The 15165-nt window shown below is 42.1% G+C and overlaps 2 protein-coding genes across 5 annotated transcripts in view; both read right to left on the reverse strand.

Annotated features, from left to right (window-relative positions):
• The window catches only part of tal1 (T-cell acute lymphocytic leukemia 1), a 5708-nt gene extending 3400 nt beyond the window's left edge, over nt 1-2308 (reverse strand). For 2 of the 4 annotated variants that reach the window (XM_087173740.1, XM_023405499.2), the window contains exons 1-2: nt 2170-2308; nt 263-810 (exon numbers count right to left, since the gene is read on the reverse strand). In XM_087173740.1, coding sequence (XP_087029866.1) covers nt 263-774 — 512 coding nt within the window. In that variant the 5' untranslated portion in view covers nt 775-810; nt 2170-2308. The remainder of the gene's footprint in view (nt 1-262; nt 811-2169) is intronic. The other 2 variants (XM_087173739.1, XM_087173741.1) reach the window with 2 other exon arrangements.
• Nucleotides 2309-3915: 1607 nt separating this feature from the next.
• Nucleotides 3916-14927, reverse strand: LOC111654460 (uncharacterized). The gene is made up of 10 exons (XM_023405490.2): nt 14429-14927; nt 12644-13872; nt 10852-10924; nt 9612-9764; nt 7819-9002; nt 7068-7218; nt 6474-6693; nt 5799-5911; nt 5479-5669; nt 3916-4968 (listed from the first exon to the last, which is right to left on the reverse strand). Exons 2-10 carry the CDS (start codon nt 13836-13838, stop codon nt 4775-4777), a joined length of 3474 nt encoding a protein of 1157 aa, XP_023261258.1. The 5' UTR covers nt 13839-13872; nt 14429-14927; the 3' UTR covers nt 3916-4774.
• Between the last annotated feature and the right edge of the window lie 238 nt (nt 14928-15165).

Consider the following 15165-nt stretch of genomic DNA (forward strand, 5'->3'; position numbering starts at 1 on the left):
ATATATATATATATATATATATATAGGCTAATTCTCTCTGTCACACATGCACACACATGCTTGTCAACTCAATGTCAACTCAGGTACATTTCAAGCATCTCTTCACACTACTGCAGTATATTCCTGCAGGGCCATAATAGGGCAACATCTAACAGCCATCAAACTTATAACTTTTAAGGTGAACACTCACAATGATCAAATGAAAAACGTGCATTCATGAAACTCTCTGTTTTTCTTTTTCTTTTTCTGTCTCCACCTTTACCTGTTGATGGCGGCGAGAGGCTGCGCCAGGTTGTAGAGCATCGCCCGGGCCGGGACAGGAAACGCGTTTGGGCTCAGTTGGACCATTCGAGCGTCGTCTCGGTGCGGCGGCGGCAGCGGCAGCGGTGGAGGTCTGCGAAGTTCCGTGATCGGCACCAAATGGCTTTCAGTCCTCTGCTCCACCGCTTTTATAGCGTCCCTCCTGGAGAGCTCGATCACCGGCACTTCCCTTTTCAGGTCAAGGGCGTTGTGAGAGGCAGTTTCCTTGGCAACGCCGTTGATGATGATGCTGATGCTGGTCCCGTTGCTCGAGTTCTGCAGAGGAACGTCATCCGTCTCTTCAACCCCCTTAAAGCTCCCTCCCCTCACCTCCCCCCCCTCCTCTCTCCTCGGCTCCTCGTCCTCCTTGCATCCGTTCTGTCTGGAGATGATGGAGGAGTCCTCCCGCTTTCCAGGACCGGACTCTGCATCGGGACTTCCAGGACACAACTCCGGCTGCCGTTTTTCCATCATTTTTATACCGTCACCACTCGCTCGAGTCCACTACTCCTGAATAAGATTTCCCTCGATTAATATACAGCTCCAAACATTATACAGTCTTAATATAGCCTACCACGTAACCACGTAGGGAATTAACACTCCATTATTATTTCTCAAATTTAAGATGATTATTAGGATATTAGGCTATTATTACCTTTTGTAATTATCATCATCATCGTTTGAATTAATATGATCAATTGCAGATTTTACATTTACAAAACAGAGTGTAAAAAATACAATTGATAGGATTTTAATTGCTGGCTTGGTAAATTGTTTATTGCAAATTAATGCATTTTTTCAATATTAAAAAAAAAAGATAAACAATATTCACTAGGCTACATATATTTTTCCACAAAAGATAACACTTATGATACATCACAACCCAATTTAAAAAGATATGGAAATTTAAACGAAATGTTTAATTATGGAGAATTCATCATTTTTGTGAGCTGTTGAAGGTTTGAGATCTTTTCTTGAAGTTAAACCTGCAAGGACATGACAGCTAATTGTATAATTATGAATTTGCCTCAGTTGGACATTTTTATGATAGATTTAGAGCTGGGGATATTTTTCAAACGTCAACTTGTCCTTTTCAAAGAGTTTTATCTTGTGGTTTCTGCGTGCATGCATGTTTTTTTCCAATGAATCTCTTATCTAGCTTACACTTGGCCTTCAGCACAGTTTATGCCGTTAAGCTAATATCTGAAGGTCTGTTAACCCACGTTCGTGCTTTGTATGAATTTACACTGAAAGATTTTAAAAGCTAATTTCGGCTGCGGGTTTATTTAAAGGTGGAATTGTAAGAGAGATTGTGCCAGGACCACGAAGGCAGCTTGGTAATATCCATTCTTCGTCGAAATAAAATCCCTCCTTTTTTCCCTGCCTTCAACAAATCCACAAATAACCTCGTGAATCCTCAGAAACACTTGGACCTGGTCGTTTTCACAGATGTCTGAGTAGGTTGTGTTATTTTTTTGTTTTATCGTGGTGAAGGCCATAGTGCTGTTGTTGTTAAAGCCGAACATCAAAGGCTTGTCATAGGCTATTGAATACACTACATAGCAATGGTAAGTGTTTGAGTCGATAAATAATTCGATTTAAAAAAATGATCAGAAAATTATTTAAAAAAACAACAACATACAGCGAATTTAAAAAGCGCACTTTTATTTCTGGGAATTCTCCAATAGGCCTCGCATCCGTTATTACATCCCGTACAGTCTCAACCACCCGATCGGACAATAGCAGAAAATATAGGCTAAATATTTCGCACATAACACCAATAAAATTTAGACGATAGCGATCCAATTACAGCCCTTTGGAACAACGGACGTGGCGCTTTAAATAAAGAGATGTATTTTTTGCACTTACCGCTCCAGCCGTGTTGTTGATGTTACTGTGTAAGTGGAGCCATTTTGTGAGTGGGTCATCCATGTCTGAGGTTTTTCTTTTTTTTTTTTTCCCTGCCAGTTGTGGAGCTGTGTGTGTGTGTGTGTGTGTGTGTGTGTGTGTGTGTAGCTGAGTTATTTCTCGCCGCATCCAGTGCGCTCCCTCAGTGTGGGGAGCGGAACACAGGCCGCAATGTGGCCGAGGGAGATAAGCGCACGGCAGCGGCCTCTTCATTCCCGATAAGCCCCTAAACCCATTATTTATGAAATGATTCATTATTATTTGGCTGTCGTGGGCTATACAGGCTTGTGGAGGGCAAAGCATTAAAAAAAAAGCAAACAGGCACAGCGCAACGGCCTGTAACAACGCGAGGTAGTATACTGTAGCCTGAGCTATAGTTGAGGTGTTTTAATTTTTTTTTTTTTTTTTTGATGAAAGAAACAAAAGCTCAAGTTAAGCTTTTGACCTATTTCTATTTCCAACAAAGGGGTTTTCGCTAAGCCCATTTAAAATAAGATAACTGATGATAGCAGAGGGTCGCCTACCTTTTTTAAAAATGATTTATTTATTTATTATTTTATCCTTAAAAAGCAGTATATCCATTAATCCATATCTATTTCTGCGCCTTGAGGCTAGATGTGCCACTGATACAATAGATTACTAAAAGGACGGGGTCTAATTATGAGAACGTTGCCTTAATTGGATGTGACACAATTCTTCTTAGATAGAGAAATAAATAAATAAATACATAAATGAATAAATAAATGTTGCTTTTCTCTTGTCATTGTTTGTATCGGGGATGGCGCTTTGGTCGGCGGTTCCCCGGGGTCCATGGGGTGTCATGGCTGGAGGAGATAAAAGCGCATCGGCTTCTGGTCCATCAGATAAAACAGCAGAAACATCAACGGTGACGCGCTATCAGAGCACATCCAGGACAGCCTAAATGGTAGCAGGTACATCCTAACAACGGATTTCCCACATGTTTTTTTTTCCTAGTAGTCAAACAAATTTATACATTTAAACAGACTAATCAAAAAAAAAAGAAAAAAAAGAAAGAAAAAGAAAAATTCAGGCATTTTAACAAACTGCCCAACTTCAGTCAAATAAACCCGTGACATGGCAAATAATAGAGCACATGCTGCGTTATATACAGATAGATAGATAGATAGATAGATAAATAGATAGATAGATAGATAGATCGATAGATAGATAGATAGATAGATAGATAGATAGATAGATAGATAGATAGATAGATAGATAGATAGATAGATAGATAGATGATAGAAAGATAGATAGATAGATAGTTAGTTAGTGTGGGAAAAATCTGACACGTTACATGTTTTACACGTTTTGAAAGCTGATGTTTCAAAAAAACTACAATCAGTCACGACCTTTAAACAGCAGTCACGACCATCATCCTACATCCTGCGCTTTACTACAGCATCGCCTGACCTTCATACCTTTTTCTAAGCATCTTCCAATGACACCGCGAGGGAAGCTCTTAAAATGTATGATTTAAAATTTGCACAAGCGAGGTTTAATTTTTGTGAGATGTACTGTCAATTCAAGGAAGTGACTTTATAAATTCACATGACTGGGAATCATACCCCAAGTTTAAAACATTTCAAATATGTTATGTTGCATGCATCTAACGATTTTTGTATTTGTGTGATTTTTGTGACAGACATAGTATGTGCATGATAAATGAATGCATTCAAGAATAAAACGTTTGGCAAAATAAAACATTTTTATTTAGAAGCAAACCAGTATCAATGCCATGAAGCACTAGATGATACAGCACAAGTAAAATGAAGTGACCATGCAGTGCATCAGAGAAATATGATCTATGGGGGGGGGGGGGGGGGGAGAGATAATCCTTAGCTAGTTTGTTTAGACATCATTTTTTGAGGCAGTTTCATTACAGTGGAGGGCACCCATGTATACCAATGTATGAGATAGACTCTTTAGTTTGAGGGCCTCATAGGCCAAAATAACATCTGTGAAACATCCTTACACATGTCAATCATATGAAATAATCAACAAGATTAATGGAAACAGAATTGTACGACATCTGGAACGTGACAAAATATCGTTTCGCTCACTAAGCATTTGGAGTGTCATATTCTGTGTGCTGTAAAGAGCAAAATAAATCACAAGAAAATAAAAGTGGAAGTTTAGGTTTATCCCTATCTGACCATATAAACCAAACTTTGTACACAGAGACAAGTTGTGCTGGGTTTGAATCAGTATTATTAGATCACAATATATTCCCTGAAATCAGTTAATAACTAACTTAGTCCTCTCTGCTACTGGCTTTGTTTGGTTTCAGATTTATTTGCTTATTTTATTGATTTGACATGGTAGTCTAAATCTCTTGCAGCGTCATATTATTGTTGAACATGGGTTTGCACTAATAGAAAGTGAACTTCTAACCCTGTTATCCCATGTAGCCATTCTGCTATGTGAGACTGCACTGACTATCTTACATCTACCTATAGGTTACAGTCCATCAGCAGTGTTTGCAGTGTTGAATTATAAACCACGGCCCCAGGAGAAAAATGGCTCCGTGCCACGTCTGTTTTTCCAGTCAGCGCTGGTTCCGTCGCGCCGGCATGATCCGAAGAGAAGTGGTGCTTTCCCGGGTCATGAGCCGCGTCACCTGGTCCAGACTGAGTCCAGCCACTGGCTCTCCATTCACCTGCAGAATTTCATCGCCGATGCCCAGGAGACCTACAAAGGGCCCTTCACCACTACCATCACCCACTTTCTCCACGTATACACCTGGAAGAGGAAGACGATGCAAGGGGAAAAGAAAGAAGGGACATGAATGAAAACAAGAAGTGTGAGTAGGTAGGAAAACAGGTGGAAGCAGAGAGGGGAGATAGTGGATGCCTTTGTGTTTAGTGAACCATATACAACCGATATACACGAAACTGCAATCAGTCCAATTAATAAAACAGCTCTACCAGGATGAGAAGCAAACATAAACTGTAAGTGAATTTCTGCTAAATTGACCCAGTGTTTTGGCTTGTTTGATGATGTATCTGATTATCTTTGATTACCAATTTGACTTATAGCTTACTTTTAACAGTGAAACCAAAGCACATTTACATCATAACAATGATAAATGTTATTATTATAGAATCAACATTTCTATTCTATTTTCAGTTTACATAACATGTTGGAGAATAGCCTAACTGTGGCCTAAGACAATAAAGTTACCCCCAAATTTAACAAATAATTGCCAACCTAAACTTCAGATTGTAGGAAATATTGATTTCATTAAGTTACCTGTGTCTGGTCGACCTTTGCCTCTCGAAATGACAAAACCGAAAGGACCATTCGGGGGTCTGATGAGCTCCAGGAGGAGGGTCCCATCAGGGAAAGCCTGGGTGACCCGGCCCACTGGGCGCACTATTCTGGAGGCAAGAACGTCGTCATCACTCAGGGCCCTGTGGAGCTCAAGCTGAGGGCTGTCAGGGCTGTAGAAAAGAGAAATTCAGCTCTTGTCATTTCTTAAGAACCAGAACAATGTAGAATGTTGTTTAATACCACTTTCTTTTTTCTTCCTCTCTATCCATCTCTCTACTTTATTTTTGTTTGACACCTACCTGGGTGCCAGGCCGTATGGTATGTGCACCTCTCCCAGTATTGTTGAACGCTCTGTTCGTCTCTCTAAACTCTGCACTGAGGACGCTTTGCGCAGTTGGGCCAGTGGCAGCACCTAGTGGCGAATAAAAGGAACTGTAACAAATTGTGTATTTCGTATTGGCAAAATGCACCAGATAAGCTTCTGGAACTTTTAACTTTTTGGCTTTAACATCCCTTTAAAACTAACGGGGACAGAGTTTGGCACCACAAACATACATTATGCTAATAGAGGCTGTGATTGGCTGGAGCAGAAAGTTGTTTACATTTGTTTAGTATTCTCTTGCCGCTGCCAAGAGGACAACAAGGATGACGACCACAGAAAGTGGATGGAAGCCCGAATGCATTATTTGTGCTGCCAGTGTGAGGCAGGAATACTTCAAAGCCCTGGTTGGTCCACTGTGGCAAATGAGTAGTGAAAGGCACTTCAAAGCAGAACGGGAACTTTAAAGATATGTAAATAAGATGTGTTTTCCCTATGGCTTAAGTTCTTTAGGTAAAAAATAAATAAATAAAAATCACATCTATTGGATGTGGTGAAATAAAACAAAAATGAAGAGAATACAAAGACAATCACAGTGCAGCACAGTGGTCCAGAGGAAGAAATAACATGGCATGAAAAATGTACTCTTGCTCACTGTGTTCAGGGTCTGCAGTGAGGGTGTCCTCTGTATGCGGATGGTAGGCTGTGGCCTGCGTGTGGGACTTGGGGAAGCAGAGCTGGCCCGGGGGGGAGTGGGGATACTGAGCTGTTCCATGCTGCTGGAGCGGCCTCCTTTAACAAGTCTACCGACACTATTCAGACCTATGGAGGAAAAGAAGCGACGCAGGAAGAGCTTTGGCCGTCCATCCAGCTTTCTGTAAAATAAAGGTTAAAAGTATTTTTTAGTTGACGGTAATGTAGACTCAGATATCAGTAGTAAAGACACAATTACATAACAAAGTAAACCAACACAGCACAGGATGTGTAGGATGGAGATTTTTAAACAACTGTTATAATGATTGGTAATGGTTTTATCACACTGCTAATGCTTTTAATTTCCAGAAGAGGGCAGGATTGTCTTGATATTCACAGAATATTTGGAACTGTAATATCCTGGGGACTGTGGGTCAGGGTTTTAATCTCCTAACTGCTACCCCTGGCACGCTCAAGTCATTATGGGAACAGCATTGGTGGGGGCAAAGGGATTTATTGTCTAAGCTATGACAAGAGCGTTGTTATCTTGGCTTACCTGGACCCGTCAGAGTTTTCCTCCCATATGGCCTCAGCTTTCAGATGTTCTGCTCTCAGCAGCTCAGCTCTGAGGTCCTCGGCCCGAGACATAGCCAGGCCTCGCAGAGCTGGACGACACTCAGGACCAGAACCGGGGTCTGCACTTAATCCTGCTGGTAGAAAAGGATGGACTGAGTTGATGTCAAAGAATCATTCTGTTGTTTTCTGCAAGGTTTTAAATATGATGATGCAAATTCCACAGAACAGATTTAAGCTATAATGTTCTGGTTTTTGCATAAAGTTCTACATCCACTGTTCCACAATGTAATCAACCCAAATATTATGTTGTATTTATGTACAATTTTGAGGTGCATGAAAAGTAACCTAAAATGGTACTTTATACTTGCACTTTGCTACGTTTCATTGGGAAATACAGTATTTTTTAATTCTACCATTTACTGCTACTACAGTACTTTTACTGGTGATACATTTTACTAATGATATTTCAGTACTTTTAATTATAGGTAAAAATCTAAATGCAGGACTGACTTGGAACACTGTGGTATTACCATAAAAAGCAAAGGATCTAAGGATCTACTTTTTCCACCACTGCTTCTCCAGAATATTAAATCCCCTCATAATAATTTACAGTATCAATCCATGATTCCATCCATCGAACAATACGCGTTACATATCCTCATCTCTCTACACTCTGTGCTGCAGGAACTATAGTCTATTCATAGCTTTGCTCATCCACAGTGACCACTCACCTGTTCCATCTGGTGTGGCATCCCAGAGCTCAGCAGCCGGCAGGTCTGGGGTGAGTCGGGCCGGGGAGTACCTCAAAGTGGAGGGCCTGATACAGGGCACTGGGCTGATTGTTGAGGATGTCCCTTGGGTTAAAGACACTGGGGACTCCCTTCTTGCTTCTGGAGAGTCCAGGAGGGCTGAATGCTGAGACCCGCCCTCTCCTCCCTGATTCGAGGTCATCTGGAACTGAACTGTGGACTGACCGGCAGCAGAGCGATTCCTTGAGCTTGACTTTAGGGCTGACTTTATTGGAAGCGATGGGGTTGGTGATTCCCTGAGTCCACCAGATGCCTCCAGCAAACATGGTTCGAGATCGATGGGGCTGCCGGGTGCAAATGAAACAGCTCTGCTCAAGTTGACCCTGTTCCTTGGATTTGAGTTACGCCGCTGAGCCCATGATGGACCATAAGGGCCATGACCAGACTCAAGCCGACTTTCTCCTTTCCTGCTCCTTCTCCTTAGTTTTCCAAACCCTGATGACTTCCAACCTGTGCTACTCTCTTTATTTTCCCCCAGCACATAAGCTCCAGCAAAGGTGACAGTTAGAGGAGCTTTAGGACGAGTACTCACCTCCGGCTTGTTTGGAGGCACCCAGCGGGGAACCAGTTTTCCCCGTGGGTCCTCTGGGTTGCCAGGCTGCTGTGGTTCAGTGTTCTGTGCATCTGATTGTGATAAGACCAGCTGAGGTTCCCTGACTACAGAGCCACATGCCTCACATTTCTTCACCAGCACTATTATCTCTTTAATCACTGTGGTGGTTTCACCACTGACAGCTTCTTGCTTCTGTGAGGGAGGCGTAGAGACACTTCTGTGGCTTCTGCTCCTCTCTGAACCACTGCTGCTAGAATCTGTATTACTGTTACTGTTACTATTACTTTTGGACTTAGGGACCCCGGGCCTGCCACGCTGCCTGACCCTATCCAAGTACCGAGACTCTGCTTCTTTCTCTGATTCGTCCTCAAAGCGCACCCGTGTGGGTGAACAACCGTACCGTCTCGATCGTCCACCTTGGTCACAAGGGGAAGTGTCTCTTGGAGTTGGGACGAGGAGGGGACCAGATACAGTTTGAGCTGTAAGATCTTCTTTGGTTTGAGTGGCTTTCTGCTCTGGCGTTTGTCTGGGAGATTCAATTTGCTGCTTCTTCCTGCAAGAAATAACAGAGAGGTGTGTATTAAAAACATTTTAAAGCAACAAATGTTTTGTCTGTAAGAGAGTTTAACTCAACTCGTAGACTAATAGCTTATGGAAATGGGGCAAAATAAAAGCAGTGAACATCAGATTAAAATTTAAACTCAGTCCTCTATCAGAAACAGATTGGGTTGATTGAAGACTCCCTTCAGTACCCATTTTCAAAATAATAGGTGATAAGATAAACATATGATACGCTAAACTGCAATAAGATAAACTGTACATAGTGGTGACAAGTATGTCTCAGCCACCACAGACCACATTTGTTGTCTAGTCACAAATATAGGAGCCATTGCAAAGTAAATGCTTCCTGCTGATAAAAGGGGATTTCAGGAACAAAACTGCATGACGTATACACTATTACACAAACAGAATGAAAGCTAACATCTTCACGACAATTACAAAGCACTGTCTGGTTCCAAAGCTTTAACCTATTTTCAGTTATGCAACCTTCGCTTTGCCAAAACAGGCCAAGTGCATGAGAAGGATGAACAAAGCAGTCTCGTCTAACTTGCAAAAATGCCAAAGGAGTCATCGCCCTCGCAGGCATTTGCAGCCAACTTACACAGTGGCTCTCTGATCAGAATGGGAGCGTCTGCAGGGGCGATCGCCTTTAATGTGACTGGAGCGAGCCTTGAGTCGTGCTCGCTCCAGGAGACGTTTGGCTTGCTCATGTCTTGGGCTCAGAGGAAGCTCATCACTGATTACAAGAAGTGACCTGATGATGAAGAGAAAGAGAGAGAGAGATGTTTCAGTAGAGAAATGAATCATTTAGGTGATGAAAGCAGCAGGGGAATAGATAGAGCTGAACGCATGAGAGACTAGGTTACATCGCCAGCTGTCTGAATGAAACTGAATATTTGAGGAAGTCTTCAAATGTGCAAAGCTTATTGTGTGTTGTAGTATATCCAGCAACATCATATTCCCCGGAGATTGATTTAACATAGAGTGAGTCAAGCTGCATCTTCTTAAGCTGTCTTATGTAATATCAGATAGATAGACTGGGGCGTGGCACTGGCGGTGAGCAGCAGAGAGAAACGTCATCCATCCATCTATCCTTATGCCCAGCAGCTTAGCTGCTCTGCATTGTGCTTCATCGTCTGTACTTGTCTTTATCCCCTGGCCCAGTGATAAAGATAGCATGATACACCAGCCATGTGGATTATCCTTGTAATGGACTGAGTGTGATTCATTCTCTCCTGTGTGTTAAGAGGAGAACATAGTGGTGTTTCAATAGATTACAGTTTGTCATGTCAATGTTTTATCCCAACGCTGACAAACATGATATAATTAGTAGCCTGTTTTGGTATTTTACGCAGCGGTTTCATTCTGCAGATTATAACGATGATGATCATAATGCACTCTGTAATAATAATGCCCTTTAAAGTATCCACACCATTACTGAAGATAAACTGAAAAGATGTGGATCAGCTGAATAATATAAGAAATTAGCCAAATTCTATGCTGAAAAATGTAATTTTTTTTTGTTGCTGGATTGCACAACACATTTATTTATCTATTTCTTTATTTTGTTTCACTGACTTAAAATATGACGCCTTAAAGTGTGATGTGTAGTTTTTGTCTTGAAAATGATTAAACCCTGCTGTCACTGTGTTTGTTTTGATTGTGCATGAGGCAGCTTGTTTTGCACTCTAGCTGCTTCGATCCAGGAAAAAAAAATAGACTCTAAATTCCCACAAGTGGAGCTGTAAGAGTGGAATTTATGAGGTGAGGATATAAATAGTGTATAGGAGTTGAATGTCACCACCCGTGCCAAGCGCATGAAGAAGCATAGCACTGCTCACCTCAAATAGGGTTCAAGTTCCTGAGCAAGAATGACTGAGTCTGAGCTGTCCAAAACCCCATGGGCACCTGCGACTGGCACAAAACAGAGAGGAAAAGAACAAATCTTAGCAGATGTGCTGATGCAGTGGATTGGAATTAAAATGTCAGATGGTGCAATTGTGACAGCATGGATGCTAAATTTTACAATTCAACAGTGTTCAGACGTAAAAGCTTTAGAGAGTGCTGCAAGGCTTTATGTCCAACATGGAGTTGCTCCAGTCTTAGATTTCCTTTTTCTAACCTGAAGTCATTATGTGTTTGATTCTTATTTAGTGTTCAGTCCAGTTCTCTTTCAGTGTCTTAATGTTTGCCTGGTGCAGAGACTCCTGCCAAAAGAGCCATCAGCCATAATGTGACCTAGAGGGACATGTGGGGATTAAAATAACTGGCTCTTTGTATGATCATAAGGATTTTCATAAACCTTCATACCATTAGTGTCAGTGACAGTCTCATAGGTTATGCCTGAGTGATTCTTAATGTCAATCAAAAAAAAAACATAGGTTATGCAACCGCTGAGAGACAGATAACAGCAGATTTCCCAGGAGCTTTCCCACAGACACATCACCCGATCATCATGGATTTGCCATTATGTGTTGTACTGACCTTCTGTGTAGTATTGATACACACACACACACTGACTGAGTCAGCAGACGTATAAAATGTAGAAAATACATAATCTGTCACCCTAGATGCACACAAAGACGTCTATTAGCACACAGAGATACAAAAGCAGGGACACTTCCCCCACTGCTCTGACTGCTAATAATAGCAGCACCCCCATGCACATCTGCACATCTGACATCTGCTCAACACTGGGAATCAGCCAGGTTACATACTGCATTTCTATACACCATCATGGTAGACAAAGGCCTGCACACAGTACTCTGAATGGCTGCAACAGCTGGAGAGCATTCCAACCAGACAATGTGGACAAAACGTTCACTTTTTCTTTTAAAAGCTTTACAAAGTTGTTGGGGTAAGTATGCAACTGCCAAAGCACTACTCTGACTTTTGTCTCTACCCAAAACGCCAACACACCACATGAGCTTTTAAAATGTTCAAAATACGGCAGTTGCACAAGTTGCAAAGAAAAATCAAACAACTATATGACTGAGTCAATTATTAACAAAGTTTTCATTCAACTTGCATGGTGAACTGTTGTCTAATCAGCATATTCAAGGGGCTTCTACTTGTTTGTTTTTTTTGGTTAGTTTTTCTGACACACAACTAAAACCATAGATATAAGAGAGTAGAGTCCAGCCAAGTTAGGATTTTCATTTCATGATCAGAGGCTTTACAACACTTTATCAGATGACCATATATTACAGTCCATTCATCAACAAAGTAAAAACTGGAGGAGCACTCAGAGAGCTCAGACCTCTGTCAAACAACCTCTGTCAAAAGAAAACACACGCCAGACTTCAGAGAAAAATGTCAAATTCAAAGTAAACAATCAAGAATTCCCAAAATTTAATGGGCTTTTCTGTGGCCTATGCCGCATACCTTCACCAAGTTCAGTGCAAATCGGTTCAGCACTTTTTTGCATAATCCTGCTGACAAACAAACAAGCAGACACAGGTGAAAACGTAACCTCTTTGGCGGAGGTAATAAAACCAATTCGAGGTGAATCAAGATTAGGGTCAAGCCAGTTACTTGGTTCTAAGCTGATCTCTCAAACCTTTAAGACAAATTTTTGTCTTTTTGAAATTACATTAATTATCAAATTTATCCTCTTTCCCTTGAGAAACTTACCATTACTATCCATTTTGCATGTTGTGTCTCCATAACAGCAGGCACTTTCTCCTCCGCTCTGCTCTCTCTCCTCCCTGCAGTTTTGTCTTTCCCTTAACTTTGCATAAGCCCTCTGCTTCACCTTCAGCTTCTCATCAGCTGAGGGCGCCCCACTTTGTGAAGACAGGCTCTCCCAGCTGTCTGAACTGCACAGTCCTTTGGCAGGGTCATCAGCATCTGTCTCTTTCTCCTCACACCTGTCCAGGTAGCGCTCCACACTGTCAGAGTGCTTGAATCCGGACGATGCATCGCTGTCATCCCCCACTCCTCCTACATTGCTCCTGGTGCCCGTTTCAGCTGGTTTCTTCTGAGGCTCCGCCAGTGCTTCTGTCTGAGTATAGTCCTTCAAAGGTAATGTGGAGGGTATGTTGTGAGGGCCAACACCATTTAGAAGCAGTGTTTCTGGGCGCGCCACTCTCCAAAATCCCTTGGGTGGTGCCCAGTGTCTGGTTGACGTGGTAGATGTGGAGGAAGAAGAGGATGTTGTGGGAACAGAGTGGGTGGGAGAACAGGAGAGCACAGGTAGTGGAGGAAGAGGGGATGGGTCATCCTTACTACTGCTTGAGTTGTCAGACAAAAGACTCTCTAGACTGGTCCCTTCCCTGAGCCCACAAGACTGGCCTGTCAGAAAACTGACCTGCCCTTCAATTCTTTCTGGCCTCTCTTCTTCAGTTTCCTCTTCCACCTGAAACACCTGTTCCCTTTGTGCCTCAGCTGGAGGGCTGTGGATCTCCAACCTGACTTGAACCTCTACTTCCTCCTCTTCATCACTACTGCTCAAGTTCTTTGCAGCGCCTGATCGCCAGGAGAGAGCAGGCAGAGATACTGGACCCTTTCCTCTGGGTCTCTGTCTCAAAAAGACCTCAGATGAAAGCTGACCTGTGGGACTGCTCACCAGGACGTCTGCGTCCAACCTTTCTCTTTCCTTCTCTCGGTCTCTCCCTCTTGTCCTTCTCTGTGTTAGTGTTTTCACCTTGGTCTGCAGTGCGTGCACAGCTGAACTCTGAGGAGGAGGAAGTTGGGTGCTCAATGAAGGTGCAGGGAAAACAGGCTGAGGGACAGGGCCAGTGATGAGCCCCCAATTAATGGGAAGCCCAGTGGGTACGGGGGAAGTGGATTTTGCTTGGACATTATCAACCACCTTCTCTTCCTCCATTGGCTGGACATGCACAAAGAAATCCAGACAGATCCTACAGATAAAAAAACACAAGTTTTCTTTATATACATGTAGATAAAACCATGTCTCTTTCATCTGTTGTACATCTCTGTTACCGGCTACTTTCTATCTGATCTGCCAAGTGAAGAGATATGTAATGTGGATTCAGTCACGTTGCCTTATCCACTGATTACTTCGCAGTGCACAGGATAATCCTTTAGAATGAGAATAAGCAACTGCTGCCTGCAACTGAGCCCCTACTCCAATAAACAATATTATATGTTTTTTTGTCAAGAAAAATCAACAATATCCAATTAAACAAAACTTTCTCTATAAATCAGTCACATATTCAACAAACATGCACAGAAAAAAATGAATGATTAACTATTCAACCTTAAGAAATTGAGATATTTTAAAATTCTGAGCCATATAGCCTATACTGTAGATATAGGCTACACAGCATCCTGCTAAAAACCATTTAACAAATATAATCAACATTATGAACAAGGTAGCCTAAGCCTCACAGCACATTACACTTAGAATAATATTAAGTTATACAAATAGATTAATATACACAATGAATAGTGTACCTGGACAGGATAGGCTATTTAGTGAAGATGGTGTCCTTTAAAATAGAATTCCAGCGCTGACCACCATGAGAAAGTTGCCATTTAAATTCTAGTGCCACTGCATAAATTCAAGTTACCATCCTCACTAAAACATGCGCCAAACGTGCTGAAATCGCAACGCGCAGCCTCAGGTCGGTTGGCATCATAAGCGAAAAGACGGAACAACTTTCCCCTCCGGATGACAAAAAGGGAAACCAAGTAAGATTTCGCAGATATCTCCAGAGATTTCTCCAAACCCTAATGTTCTGCTTCCACTCAACTGTCTACACAGCTCCCAGCTCCCACAGAGGCAGTGTCAGGCGAGCCAGCGGTCTCTCAATCATGATTGGTCCGGTAATCCCTTCAGAAATCAGTGGGATTAGACAAAAATGGAATACAAAAATGCCTGCTTTAATTTCGTCCTTGCCTCGCGAACCCGCTGCCGAGTGAAGCTCCCTGTTGCGTAAGTACAGAGCCCACACACCGACTCCCTGCGCACAGTAATGAGCCAATGAAAAAGAGAGAAAAAATAAAAACTCAGATGTCTTAATGGGCTTCAGCCTATATGAGATATCACCAATTTCTTGCCATTCCTGAGATATTTCGATGCCCCCGGTATAAAGTTAATGATGATGTGGTGATGTGTTTTAGAGAATATATCTTGCATCGTAAAAACATCTGTCGACTAATTCTTATTTGTCAATACAGCTGACCCCTCC

Source organism: Seriola lalandi, unplaced genomic scaffold (assembly GCF_002814215.2).
Source record: "Seriola lalandi dorsalis isolate HSWRI2012SDOR001 ecotype SW California unplaced genomic scaffold, Sedor1 jcf7180002054277, whole genome shotgun sequence".
NCBI lineage: Eukaryota > Metazoa > Chordata > Actinopteri > Carangiformes > Carangidae > Seriola > Seriola lalandi.

Excerpts from the sequence above, each read along its gene's own strand:
- LOC111654460 (XM_023405490.2), bottom strand. The coding sequence starts at position 13,838 with ATGGAGGAAGAGAAGGTGGTTGATAATGTCCAAGCAAAATCCACTTCC. Across the intron at positions 7,219-7,818 it reads TGCCACACCAGATGGAACAG|GATTAAGTGCAGACCCCGGT; the intron begins GTGAGTGGTCAC and ends TTCTACCAGCAG. Across the intron at positions 6,694-7,067 it reads GAAAACTCTGACGGGTCCAG|AAAGCTGGATGGACGGCCAA; the intron begins GTAAGCCAAGAT and ends TTTATTTTACAG.